This window comes from Sphaerulina musiva (assembly GCF_000320565.1).
Source record: "Sphaerulina musiva SO2202 unplaced genomic scaffold SEPMUscaffold_5, whole genome shotgun sequence".
Taxonomy (NCBI): Eukaryota; Fungi; Ascomycota; class Dothideomycetes; order Mycosphaerellales; family Mycosphaerellaceae; genus Sphaerulina; species Sphaerulina musiva.
In genome coordinates, this window is record NW_016017387.1 from 1,887,817 (window position 1) to 1,904,099 (window position 16,283).

General features: G+C 53.8%; 8 protein-coding genes across 8 annotated transcripts in view; 4 read left to right on the forward strand and 4 right to left on the reverse strand.

Annotated features, from left to right (window-relative positions):
- SEPMUDRAFT_126043 (uncharacterized protein) overlaps window positions 1-16,283 on the reverse strand; it is an 85,018-nt gene that overhangs the window by 12,460 nt on the left and 56,275 nt on the right. The gene's annotated exons all lie outside the window — the stretch shown is intronic.
- SEPMUDRAFT_149507 (uncharacterized protein) lies at window positions 2,196-3,058 on the forward strand. Its single transcript, XM_016905596.1, has one exon. The coding sequence runs from the start codon at window positions 2,205-2,207 to the stop codon at window positions 2,853-2,855; it is 651 nt and encodes a 216-aa protein (XP_016761115.1). The 5' UTR covers window positions 2,196-2,204; the 3' UTR covers window positions 2,856-3,058.
- On the forward strand, window positions 3,566-4,128 carry SEPMUDRAFT_117533 (uncharacterized protein; the record flags this gene model as incomplete). Its single annotated transcript, XM_016901347.1, has 2 exons — window positions 3,566-3,797; window positions 3,860-4,128. The coding sequence occupies 2 exons, from the start codon at window positions 3,566-3,568 to the stop codon at window positions 4,126-4,128; spliced, it is 501 nt and encodes a 166-aa protein (XP_016761116.1).
- SEPMUDRAFT_133587 (uncharacterized protein) lies at window positions 3,566-5,086 on the forward strand (the record flags this gene model as incomplete). The annotated part of the gene is made up of 2 exons (XM_016902570.1): window positions 3,566-3,797; window positions 3,860-5,086. A coding segment is annotated over exon 2 (885 nt), but the record flags the coding sequence as incomplete, so codon positions are not given.
- SEPMUDRAFT_149508 (nuclear serine protease HtrA2/Nma111) lies at window positions 5,271-9,762 on the reverse strand. Its single transcript, XM_016905597.1, has one exon. The coding sequence runs from the start codon at window positions 9,739-9,741 to the stop codon at window positions 6,316-6,318; it is 3,426 nt and encodes a 1,141-aa protein (XP_016761118.1). The 5' UTR covers window positions 9,742-9,762; the 3' UTR covers window positions 5,271-6,315.
- SEPMUDRAFT_108424 (uncharacterized protein) lies at window positions 10,454-11,128 on the reverse strand (the record flags this gene model as incomplete). Its single annotated transcript, XM_016900735.1, has 3 exons — window positions 10,454-10,650; window positions 10,719-10,935; window positions 11,006-11,128. The coding sequence occupies 3 exons, from the start codon at window positions 11,126-11,128 to the stop codon at window positions 10,454-10,456; spliced, it is 537 nt and encodes a 178-aa protein (XP_016761119.1).
- On the forward strand, window positions 11,771-13,994 carry SEPMUDRAFT_108425 (uncharacterized protein; the record flags this gene model as incomplete). The annotated part of the gene is made up of 2 exons (XM_016900736.1): window positions 11,771-13,490; window positions 13,618-13,994. The coding sequence occupies 2 exons, from the start codon at window positions 11,771-11,773 to the stop codon at window positions 13,992-13,994; spliced, it is 2,097 nt and encodes a 698-aa protein (XP_016761120.1).
- SEPMUDRAFT_126049 (clathrin coat assembly protein ap17) lies at window positions 14,326-16,168 on the reverse strand. The gene is made up of 3 exons (XM_016902031.1): window positions 16,054-16,168; window positions 15,681-15,981; window positions 14,326-15,611 (listed from the first exon to the last, which is right to left on the reverse strand). The coding sequence occupies exons 1-3, from the start codon at window positions 16,086-16,088 to the stop codon at window positions 15,510-15,512; spliced, it is 438 nt and encodes a 145-aa protein (XP_016761121.1). The 5' UTR covers window positions 16,089-16,168; the 3' UTR covers window positions 14,326-15,509.

Below are 16,283 nucleotides of genomic sequence, written 5' to 3' on the forward strand. Positions count from 1 at the left end.
ATCCTTCAGCCCCGAATCCCGCACTTGGCATTGTTTTGCTTCAATTGGGATTCGCTCTCTCTCTCTCTCACTCACTCAATCTCTCTGTGCCAAATGACGCACACTCTCGAGAGTGGAAGTGGGTACAGACGGTTCGTTCGTTCGTTCGTCCGTCGTTCGCGCTGTTTGCTTTTTCGCGCGGAACATCTGACGAAGGGAGGTGAGGTGCAGTCCAAGGTCGAATCGTGGGTCCACCCTGTTATCTGAAACCTTCGAGAAGGTTGATTTCTTTTGTACCTCCTAGGTGGTGGCGTCACAGGCGTGCACCCAACACCTGTGCAACTTTTGCACGTGGGCGCGACTCCTCCTCGCTCCCTCTCCGGCGTCCGACATCCTGCCTATTCCAGTCATCAACCTGACGCTTTGAGAACGATGCAGTTGGCAGCTGGCTAGGTAGTTTTCGTCGTCGTCGTGACAGAGCGCGGACAGTGGACGGCGTGTTGAGCTTCCACTTCGGGAGTTCCTGGTCTCAGCAACCCGACCTTCGAATGGCAAAGACTGGCTTGGGACTCGAGTGGAGAACCTAGTACCTACCTAGGTAGGAGGTACCTCCTATTGGATGGGATCACACGGGGAGTCCCGTCCTCTTTCCCTCGCCGGGCAGTCACCACAGCACCCCATCCATCGGTCCACAATCACTGATGTCCTGCGCACTTCACTTCACTTTCCTCCCGCCCCACCTCCTCCCCCCCCTCCCGGCTTCCTGCAAATATCTCGTCGCCTCTCCGCAACGCCCACGAGTCCGACGCACGATTGAGAAGCGTACATGTATTCCGGGTTGCGGGCGTCAGGGCCGCATGATCCTCACTGAACAGTGCCTTATCGCCAGTCGCCAAGCATCACCATGCCTGCTCTCGTGCTGTTCAACCCCCAACTTACTCCGAAGCCGTCTATTACGCTAACCAACGCATGCCCCGTTACAGCGTCGTTTAGCGTCCAAGATAATCTTGAGCGCCACCAAGGCTCAATGTCTTGTACTGTAGATCGTGCAATTGTTCACCAATGCGATCGCGACCAGCAGATCCACCGTTCTCCCACCTGAACCCGATAGATGCGAGACTGTACCTGACGACCATGTCTCAGCATCGACCGACCAGATATCTGGAGGACCCTATCGCAAGCCACCGTCTATCTCCTTCAGGTCTTAGAGAAGTGTTAGAGAAGCACTCGTCCTAATCAGCACGCCCAGGCCAATGCGGAGAGCACCACATCGGTGCACACCATCGCGTTGGAGCCTGTATGTGACGGAGGCAAGCTGAGTCGGGTGCATGCTTCTTGACGTTGCGTAACAGTTCCACTGCTGTGCTCGGTCACCTATATTATTGCTGCTCTTGGTCTCGACACAATGCTCTTTTTCTGTATCCAAGACCTTTCTCTTGTTTCTCCCCACGCGTCCAGCACGCACTTTTGCCCGTCAGATCGTCTTCCCGGCTGACCGCACTCTTTTTTGCCAACCTCTACACTCACCAGTCGGATCCCATCCTTCAAGAAATATCATCCTCGCCAACATGGTTCACATCAACGCACTCAGCGTGGCCTCGGTTGCCCTCCTCGCCTCGACGGCTGTTGCACTCCCTCGATACAGCAAATACGATGGCCCCGTTGTGAAGATGCCCAACCCGTATGGGATGTGGCCAGGTGCAGGTTATCCTAAGTCTACCACATCTCATGGCCTCCCAACACCTACTGGTGGCTACCCAGCACCTACCGGTGGCCTCCCAGTACCCCCTACTGGTGGATACCCAGCACCTACTGGTGGATATCCAGCACCTACTGGTGGCCTTCCAGCACCTCCTACTGGTGGATATCCAGCACCTACTAGCGGATTCCCTCCGGGCTTCAAGAAGTACTTCCTTGACCACGACAAGCGCAATGACGACAAGGAAAGCAAGGACGACAAGGACGACATGAAGAAGATGAAGAAGAAGAAGAACCATCAAATGATGCCTACTGGCACCGGCTCTTGGCCTGCTCCGACTGGTGCTATGCCCGGTGGGTTCAAGAAGGGCGACATTGGCGTTCCGGGGCCGAAATTTGGCGTACCCCGCGAAGATACGTTCAAACCTCACTGGAAACGCTCTCCAGAGGAGGTCGCTGCTACTATGGAGGATGATATGTCTCCTCCCCCAACTCCCGTTACCCCAGAGATGACTGGTGAACCAGAGATGAAGTCCGGCGAATCGGGACCAAAGAAGGGGTCGAGCGACGACATGTCGAAGGCTGCGAAGAAGGCCGAGAAGGAGGCCAAGAAAGCCGAGAAAGCTGCCGAGAAGGCTGCAAAGGCGGCCGCCAAGGAAGCGAAGAAGGCTGCAAAGGAGGCTGCCAAGGAAGCGAAGAAGGCTGAAAAGGGGGCCAAGAAGGGAGGCATGGTTCCTCCTGGCAGCGGCGATCTCCCACCCCCAGCAGGCAACTTCCCAGGGCCGACAGGCGTCATGCCAGGCACACCAGCTCCATCGGGCGTTTCCCCTGATCCTGATGCAATTGTCGGCGACGAGCCTATGGGTCCACAAAAGAGGCAGTTCGATGCAGTCCGTCGGGATGCTTCCTTCAAGCCTTACTACGCTGGTGCACCCAAGGGCAAGTACCCGATGCCGACCGCTACGTCTGCTCCACAACCTACTGGCACTGGCACTTACCCGACCGCTACCTCTGCTCCACACCCCACTGGCACTGGCACTTACCCGACCGCTACCTCTGCCACACACCCAACTAGCACTGGCACTCTTCCAACTGGCACCGGCAATGCGTATTGGAAAGGCACTGGCAATACCTACTGGAAAGACAGTGGCAAAACCTACTGGAAAAACACTAACTGAGCAGTATCATGACCCTACCTACTGCGTCCTTGGGCGCAGTGCGAATGACTTTCTTCGATGGGCTGGCTCCGAAGCTGGAATGACGAAACGTATATAGAGAGAAAGCCATCACTTGACTAGTAATATTCAGGTTGTTAGGCAGTCTTGCGAGGCCAGTGATGAGAGTATGAATGTTTATATAGCAAGGACGAATTAGACCTGAATGATCAAACCTGAAGCACATTGGTGATTTGATTCTTGCCCCGTGACATGTACTTCTAGGCCAGAGCCACTTCCGTTGCCATGCTGTTCTGTTCTGTTCTTTTCTGTTCTTGCTGTACTCGACCGCATGGCCGTTGCTCATGCCGCGGGTACATGTAACGACGCTTGTTCTCGCCTCCATCCAGGAGAATTGTTCCATCGCGGTTGCATTGTGCCTGCTGCTGGACCGCCATCACAACATTGCGACTGGGCATCCTTCCCTCTCTCCTTCAGCTTCTTCTTGTTCTTCTTCTCAGGCTTACTTCCTCTCTCCTTCGGCTTCTTGTCCATCAACATCATCATCATCACCACTGACATTGACTGTCCGAACACAGCCGGCTTCTATCCCTTATCCCAGCATCATTGGCTCTCTGCATACCTTACTGCCACTCGCCTTTCACTCCCGCCTACCGCACACGCCCTTGCACGACATACCGCCGTTTACCACAGCAGAGAGGGAGAGCTACACGATGAAGTCACTCATATTCCTCGCGAGCTCCGCACTTACATTCGCCGCGCCGCAAAAAGCCCCCAGTTTCAGCGGCGCAGCTTTAGTCCCTACTGGCTCTCGGAATCTCGCCTACGAACAACGCAGCGATGAGCTGTGCGTCTCTCTGAGCAACGGATACCTGGGCGATGCTCGCAAAGGCATCTACCAAGAGAATCTGTGCTTCCCAGCTGATAACTCCATCAAGTGCAACAGTATGCTTGATTGCTTCTACCTGCCCTTCTCACGCCAGACGGCCACTGACATGTACGCACAGTTCCACGCCTGCCCAACCAGTTACGCAGCAATGTCAGCTCGATTCGTGTCCCTGTCAATGAGGTCTGCTCGCTCTACATTGAAGATAATTGCGGTGGCAAGGTCACCCAGTATTCTCACGCTTCGGATGGTACCAATCTCCAAGGCACGTGGTTCGACAAGAAATATCGCAGTGTCCACTGCAAGAAGCTGGACAGGCCCCCTCCAGCCGTCAAGTTCTATACTCCGACTCCGGACGTGCCCATCTCAGAAAGCGACGCAACCGAGTAGAGCTCGGCTGTCACTGCTGATGGAAGTGTCCTCCCGTCAGTCGGCACGGAAGTCGAGTATACCTCGGTGGACATGTCAAGCATGATCAAGCACTGCTCGTCCAGCACATCGAGCGGTGCCATATACTCGACGCTCCCCACGCCCATCGCTGCCCGAACTGTCGCAGATAAGCGGAAGACGAAGAAACCCTCGGCTCCGTTCGAGCTCAGCACAAAGGTTTGCCAGTACAATGTCCCGGTCACCAAAGTGCCAGATTCCTGCACTTATTTGGCCCTAGTGCCGTGCTCCGAGACCAAGGCAATCAAAAAGGCATCTGGCATTCGATCATTCGACAAAGTGACGCTGGAGGCATCGGGTACCAGGCCGCTCTCGTTCACTCCGGTGACTTATGTAAACTGCCCGGGCCGGCCACCAGCTATCGTTAGCTCCTCCTCAACAGTTGTTCTGACCAAGCCAACCGAGTATGTCAATCCTCCAGTCACGGGTTTGCCGCGCGTGAATTCCAGTGCATCCACCGCAGATGGAAAGACTGTGACCACGATTTTGAAACATAGCAGCTCTACGGAGCCCATCACTCTCGAAACGACCATGACGCTTCCTGGGCCGAGTGTATCGCTGACTCTTCCCACTTCCACGACTACAGCGGGCTTGGTGACTACCACCTCCTCTGCTGCTGCCACCACAAGCATTCCAATGACTACAACCGTCTCCGCGCAGTCAACCGTGAGCCTGGCATCATTGGTGGCGAGAGACAGCAGTGAACATGACGTCTCGGACAGGAATGCAGCCGACGCCATGACCGCTGTAGCTCAGAGAGATGCCGTCAAGGACAAGTGCAAATGGTCGTATTCAGGTGCCATCGACAACTACGATATCACCATGACTGGGGCAGAGGAGGTGCCGTGCGCCACGGCTGCGCTATGGTCGAGCAAAGGATATCCAAATCCAATGAATCCACTGACCATGCCGGAGATGGTGACACTAATCCCTGCGGATGTTCGCTCATACCTCAGGTATGCTGGCATCTTGACAGCAGCTGCTCCAATGGAAAAGGCAGACGCTACAATAGCTGCCCACAAAGCTGTGAACACGGAGTCTGGTGCGAAGTTGCACCTTACGCGCGTTGATCTGGGGAGCGCGCAGTCGCATGAGAATGCCCAGGATTTGTCCACAGCCACGGCAGCCCAGCTGGCCTCACCACCTCTGGCTTCGAGGTAGCAACGAGCCAAGACAGCCGGTCCCGGTTCGCCGCCATCAGCCAGTCCGCTTAAGCACGACAATATTACTATTGAGCCACATGAGAGCGAGAGGGGCGGACATCTTGATCTCATCCTCGCCTGCACGATCCCACTAGTCTTCGTATTGGCTCTATTCACCATCCGAAAATGTATCATCTCGAAAGATCATGATGACATGGCAGCAGCCGCCGAAGCCGAGAGCAAACTTGGCGAAGGCAAACTGGGAGAAGCCGAAGTATCGAGCCCTCCTCCTCCAGCTGTCGCTGCTGGAATATACGCGGGCCCAGCTGTTGCAGCTGCCATGTGAGCTGTCTGCTTGAAAGGTTGGGAAGAAGTTCCTATCTGTCTTGGATCCTGAGGTTTTTCATATGCTGCTGGGCTGGAGTTCGTTGTTGTTGTCTTGCTGTTTCTCCTCATACATATACGATTTGTCCTAATGTAATTTCTTTTGACCTGGTCACTGTGCCCGTCCACCGTCTTGACAGCTCGTCTCGAGGTGAGGATGAAGCAGCCCATCTGTACCGCCGCCATTCTATTCATCAGCTGGCATAGGTCTGTGAAGGCAGGACGTACAATGTTGTAGAGCATTAATTTCCGGGACGCCACTCCTCGATTTCATCTCTTGCTCCTTGACAGAGCACGTGTGGGTTGCGTTCTTCTCTCTAGGCCTTTGGGTTGGTATGCTCGCGGAAGAAGCTTATATCTTAGTGTAGCAGTAGTAAGTAGGTAGTAGGTAGGTAGTTCAAAGGCATTTGAAGCCGGTGTTAAAGACATGCCATATCATCATGTCTATTACGGTAAGGTCTCGCTTTCGCTACGGGAGAAACCCCTCTTGTTTTTTTCCCTTTCTCCCTGTCTCCCTCTCCCATATTCCATAACCATCTATAAATTTCTTTTTCCAACCACTCATACCACAACAACAACAACATGTGTATGTGTGTTTCGTGTCCTATGCTCGAGAATCTTTCACCCCTTCTGTCCTTTCGACTTCATCGCCCGCCGAGGCACCAGTGACACCTTCCTCCAACACCTCGGGCAAGATTTCCCCTTGACCCACTTTTTTCTTCTTGCCACCATCCTCGTACATGATGCGCTTCCACCCTTCTTTTTCGGCGTCGTCTTTGACGAATTCGACGGTGGGGAAATAGTGTTCATTCTTCTTCATCGTGGCCACCCAGGGGACATTGTCAAAGGTCATGACCTTGAGACGGAAATAGGTGTTGTCGGGAATCTTGTTGACTTGTGCGAGGAAGTCGTCGAGGGTCTGGACGGGGACGGCGTTGACTGCGAGGATGAAATTGGTTGGTGCGAGTCCATAGGCGTAGGCCGGAGAGCCGCGGAAGCGGGCGGAGACGTAGATGTCGGAGTGGACTTTGGAAATTTGTTGGCGGACGGCGTGGTGGGGTCGGTGGATTACTGCTCCGCAGAAGATGAGGATGTGATGGGTTTCGAGGGCGATGGTGGGGATTGTGGAAATTTGGAGTGAGAGTTGTTGCTGTTTCCGAATGATGAGCGCTGTAAGTTCTGCGTTGGTGTACATGAGGTCCATGTCGCTGACGCGGGTGATGAGTTTGTCGTTGAGAGTGAGGATAATGTCACCTTCGAGGAAGCCGGATTTGGTGCTTTCGTCTGCGTCCACTTTGCGGACCATGAAGAGTTGGTGGCGTTCTGGATCTTCGAGTTCTACGCGATCGATCCACTCTTCGGGGACACCCATGATGCGGGCTTGGGACATTTGTATGGTTTGGGTCTCCAGATTCAGGATGTTGAGGTGTGGCTTTTTACCTGTGCGGACTTCCTCAATAACGGGAAGGAGTGCGGGCGTTGCGAAACCGAGATGATATTCCACATCTTTGTTGGTGTGACCACTGCGCTCTCCGAGGTAGGTGAGCCAGAGAGCCTGTACTGTGCCGTCTTCGTCAATCAAAACACCACTACCACATTGGCCGCTGAGAGACGTGTCGACTGTGATGGCGTCAAGGTTGGTAGCACGGTAGCGCGGAGTCGAGGCGCTAGCAGGAATCGCGACAGTGGTGATGTCTGTGACTGTTGTCTTGGCAATGACTGGTCTCAAATTCTGATTGAAGCCAAAGAAGATGGTGGACTCTCCTTGTTTGATTTGCTGCGTAGCCAGCTTGGCACTTCTCACATCTGCTTGCACGAGCTTCGGGTCGTACTGGATGACAGTGTAGTTCTGCAAAGGATGCAAGAAGACGACCTTTCCTTCTACAATGATGGAGTCTGCAATGGTAACGGAAATGTCGCACATGTCGTACGGCACGATAGCACGTGATATCACCACCAAACCCTTTTCGGCGTCGACGACCAGACCAAAACCTATTTTGCGCGCCTTCGGAAAGCCATCGAGCTTGACTGGGAGAGTGACGGACACTTTGACGAATGACTTGATGATCTCCATGGCAGCCTTGTGTTGTGATCCAGCCATCTCAATAAACTTGCCTTTCCGTGCGACGGGTGCTGTGGGCGGTATAGGCTCAGCCAGATCTGTAAAGTCCCACAGACCGGTGGTATCGTTCCTCACAGCCATGCGCATGGCTTTGCTCCAGTGCCGATCGACCAACATGATGCTCGTGTTTAGCGTGTGCATGTCCCGCAGATGCTTGTATGTCACCACCACTCTGGCGCGATCGGGCACGCCCTTCATGACTTCCACAAAGGAGTCCAGATCTGGCGTGGGCTTGTGATCGATGGACTGTATCAACCAACCGTACTCGGAACCTTCGAATCGGAAGGAACCTGCAGCTTCGCAGCAGTAGACTCCAGCGCCCTCGATTGCGATGGCGTAGAGTCGTGCCTGCTGGTATGACAGGTTGTGGAACGAAGCGCCAGCAACCGAGACGAAGCGATCGGGGGTGATGAGGTGCAGATCACCAACACGAATCTCGACCTCCATATCCGTACCGCCTCTTTGAATCAGCAGCTTGACCTGACCATTGACACTGTCATCCAAGGTGGCATCCAGCCTCACGAACTGCGTGAGCAGCTTGCCGTTGACTTTGAGGAGCACATCTCCTTCCTCCAGCTTGCCATCTGCCGGGCCTTTTGGCAGCACCACTTCCGCAACGAGCATGCCCGTCTCCTTTGGGAACTCTGCTCGCACTTTCCCCTCCCATTCCGGTGTGAGGCCTAATCTGCGGCACTCATCGAAGGGCTTGAGTATCCATTGTGTCTGTATCGTGCCTCGATCCACCTGTTTTCCTTCTCTTACACACTGCAGCGCACGTAGTGGTCGATCGAGAGGTAAAAAGTAATCTGTCGCAGCGCCATCCGATCTGCCACCTGCCTGCAGCGCAACGGCGTGGCCGTCGATATTCACCACTGGCGAGCCTGAAGATCCTCCACTAGCAGCAGCCGCAGCTTGAATGTAGTTTGTGTTGAAGTCGCTGTATCCTTCGCCATACTCTGGCGCATTCCTGTCCAACCTCGAAATGACACCCGACAGAATGCTCAGCTTCTCACCAGCATCGTTACCCACGACGCGGATCTCAGCCCCAACCTTGGCCAGATCGGGTCGCAGTTCCAGCGAGCTCAGTTTGATGTATCGAATCTTCTTAGGGTCGAATCGCAGAATACCAAAATCGTGGACGGGATCGCGATAGACGGGGAACACATCACACTCCTCGTGATTGTCGAAAATGACATATCCCCAGAACGGGCCAGCTCCCACGACGTGGCGGTTTGTGAGGATGTAACCACGCTCCGCATCAACGACGAAGCCTGTTGCCTCGCTCGAAATGGCGCTGTCGGTGTCGAAGGAACAGGTTTGGCAGAAGTGGATACTGACAACGTTGCTCACCACCTTTTCAATCGTCGCCTGCCATTCAGCGGTATCGGGCCCCGAAGCTGGTATGACGCCGGTGGGTTCTTCATCTACCGAGTATTGTGGTGAAGCGTGGCCGTTGGGCGTGTCTGCGGCTGAGGCGGTGGTGCCGTTCTCGATCTTTGTGCTGCCGTTCTCCCTTGGGGGAGGCTGAGAGGGGCGGCGGACTTGTTTCGTCGGGCGTAGTGAGTCGTTGCCAGCGGGAGGCTGCTTGCGCTTCGAAGTTGCGTGGTCCATGGTCGTGGCGGCGGCGGTGGTGGTGCTAGTGCTGTACGGGCTGCTGTACGGGCTGCTATGCACGCCGAGGATGGACGAGGATGATGTTTGCTGGCGTTGGCCAATGGTGCATCCGAAGAATGGCGCAGGAAGCGGCGATAGCGTTCGAAGAAGGCAGGTCGATGTGCGGAAGATGGATGCTCGTGGTGGAAGTGAAGCAAAGCGTTGCTGGCGTGTAAGGATCGCTGGTATGGGTGCGAACAAGCGGCTCAGTGCGATGACGGATGGTCGGCCTAAGGCACAGCCATTATGGTACATATAGAAGGAGGGAAGGATGCACTAGAAGGGAAAGGGGGAGGCTGCTGATGGTCTGTTCGGTTCAAGTTCAAAGTTGTGTTGCAAGGACTGGTTATTCACCATCAAAGTGAGAGGAAGTCGCCGCTAGACCTCCGAATTGCCAAACCACGGACTACGGACGACGGTCCACTACTAGGTAGTTCCACTCTAGTTTTAGCGCCCTTGTACTCTCCCTGCAGTGCCACGCGAGGAACTGAGATTCTCCCTCTGACTTTCACTTCGGACATATACGTACAACTAATTCACTTCACCAACGACAAGCCATATCCTGGCAAGCATCTGCAATACCGGGGCTATTCCTGTTCTTGTTCCGGTTCTTGTGAGAGGATCTGCTGCATATGCAAATCGCTTCATTCGTTCGTACCAGCCTACCAGGTACCTTAATAAAAATGTCATCATGGCCGAAACGTGGTCGACGAAGCCCTAGCTAGCATCACCCCAGACGTCTCCGGGCGACGTGCCATGCTACCTAGTATAATGCTACCGTATGCCATCTTCCCACGACCACCCCCCGCGACGCCTCTCATACCCAGCCAGCAAGCAATTAGTACATCGTCTGTCGTACGCAAGTGCTGTTGAACTCGTCCCGAAGTCTCCGCAGCATTCGAGACGCCAGTCGGTGCACCAATCAGCCTGCGGTATGTGTACGGCATAGCACAAGTCCAGCAACATCTCAGACGGCCATCTCTTCGCCCTCGGCCACCCCCGTGACCTGCTCTCCAACACCACCAGATTCCGGCTCTGCGCTCTTCGATGCGTCCTCCTCGGAGTCGACGCCGGCATTGACTTTCGCAGGCGTCTTGGCCTTGCGTGGAGTTCTCGCCTTCTTAGCCGTGGGCATAGCTTCGTCGCCATCACCTTCGGCCATAGCTTTGGCACCACGCTTCTACGCGAGAGAGAGAAAGTCAGCTTCATCGTAAGGGAGCGTCGATCCTGACATGCCTTGGACTTGGCTGGCGTCTTTGGCGCATCGCCTTGATCGCCATCTTCCTCTCCACCGCCACCGCGTTCAAGTCCTTTCAACTTCTTGAGCATAGAACGTTGCTTGTCGAGCCAGACCTGGCAGGCCTTGATGGTGCGACCTTCTGGGCATTGAACTGACTTCCATTCGATCTTGTCGACGGACGAGTCGATGATGGAGAGAAGTAAGTCAAGCTAAGCGAGGCCGAGTCAGTGTGAGATTCGATGCACGCAAGATTGTGTGTTCGATTGGGGGAGCAATAACCTTGTCTGCATCGGTCCAGGCACCCGCGACCGCCCTCTTGGGTGTGTCTTCAGTCATTCTGAAGTCGAGAGCTGCTGTGATCAGCTTCGAAGCGGCAGGAGTGACGAGTAATGCCCGGGGCATCAAGACGTTGTTTGCCAATAGGAATGACTAGTCCGGTGTAGACGATCAGAGGTATGAAGATTGGTCGCGAGTGGGGAGAACAGAAGAGGGCGAAGAGTAGAAGTCGGCCAAAGCTAAGTACTTCCCACGCTCGTCCAAAGCTCACTTGACTTCTCTTCTCTTTAGGCTGCAGTCATGTGAGTGAGACACTGTAGGGGTGGCAAGTGTGGCGTGTGTTTTCCAGCTCATTCACTCGTCTCGCCCTGGCTATTACTTCCACCGCACGAGATTACATGCTGTGCAGAAGAGCTGTATTCTGATTCATTCACTTTCGGACTCTCCCTACCCCTACCCCTACCGCAGACCTAGCGTTTATGACAGGAGGAGTGACGAATGAAGAGTGGACGCTGCGTGCTGGGTGTCAGAACGTAGGCACGATTAAAGTTTAACTTCACATGCTAGCTGCTCGCGCATCACATATCGTCAACTCGCGGCGCTACACCTCTCTCACTCTCACATCTCGAATTTCACCAAAATCGTAACTGCCTACAACATCCCTCACATCACCTCGCATCTTGCACTCGATCGCGGTGTGCAGGCACCCCTCGACACCTCACTTCGCTTCTTCTCCTATCACGCGACTTCCATTGACCTTCACACACAATGGGGTCTCCAGTTCGTTCACCGCTCTCCCCAAGCTTGTTCTCATTACACCTTGAACACATGAAGCAGACCTCTTCCACTCCAAGAAAGCTTCTGCGGACAATGAACAGCAGCAAGGAGAACAACACCAAGTCCGCTTTGACACCACAGGCCATGTCGACACCAGTCTTGCTTTCAACAGGCCAGAAGCGCCATACTCACTCGGCATCTGCGGATGAGAGCCCGAGCAAGCGCGCTCGTACTCACGCTGAAGAAAAGCCTCACTCCTCGCCCAAGCGAAAGCTCGTGCCGGTCATCTCGCGAGCGCAGACCAGTCCGCAGCATCAATTACTGAAAGAACTCAGCGACGCCGCCATTGGACCAGAAAGTGACAAGGCATCGAGCATCGAAGACAACGAGAACGTTCTTCCTAACTCCTCGCGCTCCGAGGATATGGAACTCCCGAGTTCTTGCATGATGGATCAGGGCGATGAAGATGGTCTGTTTTCAGCACTAGACAGCATGGATTCGCATGCGCTGAATGAAGACCATCTTTTCGATTCTGCTGGACTGGAAACTGAGGATGAAAAGGAGGATATTATTCAAGACGAAGACGATGCGTTGGACGGTCTGCCCGAGATGGACAATTCGCAGATTCCTGGGCTACCAGAGAAGGCATTCAACGACGAAGTTGCTGGAGAGCAGAAGGGCATCGAAGATGGCGACGATACGTTCGAGCTCAATACTGATGGTCTGCCTAAGATTGACGATCCGCAGATTCGCAAGCTACCGGAGAAGACATCAAATGACAGAGTTGCTGGAGAACTGGAGGGCGTCGAAGACGGCAACGCTGCGTTCGAGCTCGATGGTGATGGTCTGCCCAAGATGGACAAGCCGCAGATTCTCAAGCTACCCGAGCAGGCATACAGTGTCGAAGCTGCCGGCGGAGAACAGGTTGAGAAGACTCAGAATATGGTACCTGACCTCAATGAAGATCGTCGTAAGGGCGCCGACTTGGAAGCTCTGATTCCTGGAATCAGCAGCTATAGATCCTCTCGTTCTCCTATGGAGCCTCAGATGGAGACTGCAGAGTCCTCTGGAGTCGTGCACGCTGCAGCTCAACCTCCACCAACCAGTCACGCTCAAGATTCTCATGGCGTTCATCAGCTCGTGACGCAGGATGGACAGGTCGATCAGTTCATTGTTGAAACTGGCACCACGCTAGGGGATGAGCAAGAGCAGGCAGTCAATATCCCCTTGAATGCAGAAGCGGTCATCTCCAGTACTACTCCCGCCACCAATAACAACCACGAGCCCGACCTCCAGATCATCGACCCAAACGACTCCGCCCTCCCCCGATATTTCAAACCGCAAGGCTTCAAATACATGGACCAATCCCGTCGCCCCGCCACCCCACCCATTCCTTCCTTGCCCACCTCCTCCGACCAACCAGAAACCGCCTCCTCGGTGCGAGCCTACAACGTCAACAAAACCGCCGCGTCCACCGCCGTTCTCCGCGCGCAAGAACTCAATGGTGGTCTCAGCGGTCCCGTCGCGGGACGCGACCATTGCCAAATCCTCAACAACTACCAAGCCTTTTACCAAAAAGTCATCCATCTCGTTCCCGAACTCCCCAATTGGAAAGCCTTTCCCTGGTCGAGAAGATATTGGATCGCAGTCTTGTACAGCCACAAAAAACCCCGAGCTATCGCTCGTGCGAGAGATTTCATGTGGATGAAAGGTGAGTTACAAAAAGAAAAAACACCCCAAACCCCCCCTTCCCCCCTTTTTTGTCTTTCTCCTCCCCCCAAAACCTAACCCCCCCCCTCCTCCCCTCTTTTCTTTTCTCACTAACACCCCTCCCACAGGAAACAAATACACCACAATCTCCACAATCTGGCACTCCTACGCCCTACGCACCATGGAAGAAGATTTCGCTCTGACCTGTCGCGGCGAAATCCTCGATATGAAAGATCAAGCAGGAGAATTAGATTGGTTTAATCAGAAATTTGTCGTGTTGCGAGCCATTTCTACTTCGACTTCTACTTCGACTTCGACTTCGTCGACGGAGAAGTCGCGAATGAGGAGTCGTATGCCGCCGGGGTTGGTGGCGGGGATTGGAATTGTGCCGCCGGAGGAGGGGGAGGTGGTGGTGATTGATGGAGAGGATGGGGAGGGAGAGGGGGAGGGGGGAGGAAAGGGGGGAAAGGATAAGAAGATGAAGGAGGTTGTGGTGATTGATTGATTGATTGATTGATTGATTGATTGATTTGGAGAGGGAATACGATGAGATTGGATGGAGAAAAGTTTGGGGAAAAGGGGTGGATTTGACACGACTTGACATGACATAACATGACACAATCTTTTTTCGAGGCGCATAAGGTACGATGGATCAATCTTGAGAGATGTTTTCGAGCTATAGCACGAATCAGAAGCGATCAGAGCTTTTCTTTGCGTATAGCTGGAAACACGAGGGGTCATAGGCTTTACGATAGCTTCTTTGCGTAGCCCTGCACCAGGAGCACTTCTTGAGATTGAGCTCAAGTCGAATACTTTCTTCTCATTAATGATATGCACTTTACGGCACGATTACAGAACTCCCCAAGGCTTCGTACATGAGTGAATTGCGTCCTTGATAACGATTGTCATCCCTTACAATCCCCGTGCCTCTTGGCCACTCATAAACTTGCCCGTCCTTACCCAAAAAGTGTCCTCCTATTAGGTCTGTTGGTCTCCGTTCACTGAATTGTAGCCCGCTCGCCTGTCGCCTCAAGCTGGCAAGGAGCGTGACCGGGGTTCTTCCCCTATCGATAAATTCCCTCATTCCAATTCTGTAACGACTTCGAATAGCTGCCGTCTGCCGTGTAGCCGTCATGACTCTTTCTTGACCCATTTTCGTACCCCTGGGCTTATACGGAACTTCTGACTGTGATACTGGTTGTTTGCGTAAGATATGCTCGTGGCCCGATTGATGGAGTCTAATCCCATGTTTGATTTCATCCAGCCACAGTGCGAATACGTTGGCAGAAGTGGTGGATTGTATCGCGTCGCCCGAATCTGCTGGCACCACTTGATGCGTCATTGCGGTAAACAAAATGCCCGTCGCGACTCTTTGCGCATCGATACCAACATTCGTGAAGTGAGCACAGCCGTGTGGGCCATTGCCGAGCTTGTTTCTGTTGTCGCAATCATAGCGATGGAAAATACCCCCATTCTGAACGTAGGAAAGGGTCACCATTTCTACGCCCTTGCAGCCGAAGCCATGCCGTATAACGAACGGTCGTGCAATCGGCTTCATCTCACCGGGTTCGCTACTCGAGCTGCTTTAGCATGGCTTCTCTGGGTTCATGAGCGGGATAGGAGTGTATTTGTATGCAGAAAGGGCGGATGGAGAGGGTATGGTATTACTCCATCTCGTCCAAATAACTCATGGCGCAGCGCAGCAAATCCTTTGTCCAGTTTTCAAGCATCCAAAGCCTGTAGTGATCTTTCGGCCTGAATGCAAATCTTAGCAATCATGCTTGAAGACAGTAAATGATGAAGCGAGGCAGAAGTGTGGGCGCCGAAGAGGGAGGACGCGATAGTGCGAAATTACTTCAAATGGTCCAGATTCTCCTGCGACATGCGGACAGGATCTTTGGCGGCCTGCGCAGCACCACAGGCGTTTCGGTCCAAGATAAGAGGTATTGCCCTGGGCTTGCGGTAATCTCGATCCCTGCTCAACCTCCTTTAGCAAGTGTGCGTGAAGCAACAAGCAGCATCACTCCAACTTGTCCAGGTGCTCCAGCCTCGTGAGTACGACTTGTTTGCTCGTCTCCTGAATCTCTCCAGCAAGAAAGACCTCGTCCAGAATAGCATAAACCTGTTCCATGCCAAGCATCAGCAGCATGTCCCTCCTTCCACGCTCCCCATGTCCCGTATGTCATCGTACCTTGTAGAAATTGAACACCAGGTCCAACTCGCACACATTGCCGAAGAACTGATCTAGCACTTCCACGAAGAAATGTATGGCCTCCAAATAAGCCAGCTCATTGTCCGTCGAGTCGACGCAAGCGCAGAAGAACAGTCCTGCATATCTTCTATAGACAATCTTGCTCGAGCCGCGGAACTCCACGAAGTTGGATTGGTGTTTCTGGTCGCGAGGAGCAACGAGGCGATGGACCTCGCCTTTAAGTTTGATCTTCTCGTCGTCGTTGTAGGGTGAGTACCACTTGGCGAGTCGGGTCTTGCCTCTGTGGGGAGGATTGGTGGGTTAGCTATGGTTGGGTGGATGCGGGGAGGAGAGGAGGAGTGATGAGACGGACTGGCGGTTCTGGATCAGAATGAATGATATGACCATCTTGGCAAGGCGAGTCGAGTGTGCGATACGTGGTGGATGTGGGTTTCGTTGAATATAGCCTATTCGGTATGCAAGTCGAGGTGAGAGGGTGTTGGAAGGTGGGAGGCACGAGCTAGGAGGTACCTGAGAGTTCTGGGGAAGACGCGTGAGGTTGTCGTCCGCTCCGACTCTACAACCTTGGCGCCTTGGCACTTT

Bases quoted from the DNA above. Each gene is read 5' to 3' on its own strand.
- SEPMUDRAFT_149507 (XM_016905596.1), top strand. From the start codon at position 2,205: ATGAAGTCCGGCGAATCGGGACCAAAGAAGGGGTCGAGCGACGACATG.
- SEPMUDRAFT_126049 (XM_016902031.1), bottom strand. From the start codon at position 16,088: ATGGTCATATCATTCATTCTGATCCAGAACCGCCA. The intron at 15,982-16,053 runs GTCCGTCTCATC...TCCTCCCCACAG, and splicing joins ATTCTGATCCAGAACCGCCA to AGGCAAGACCCGACTCGCCA. The intron at 15,612-15,680 runs GTACGATGACAT...GGCATGGAACAG, and splicing joins TGGTGTTCAATTTCTACAAG to GTTTATGCTATTCTGGACGA.
- SEPMUDRAFT_149508 (XM_016905597.1), bottom strand. From the start codon at position 9,741: ATGTACCATAATGGCTGTGCCTTAGGCCGACCATCCGTCATCGCACTG.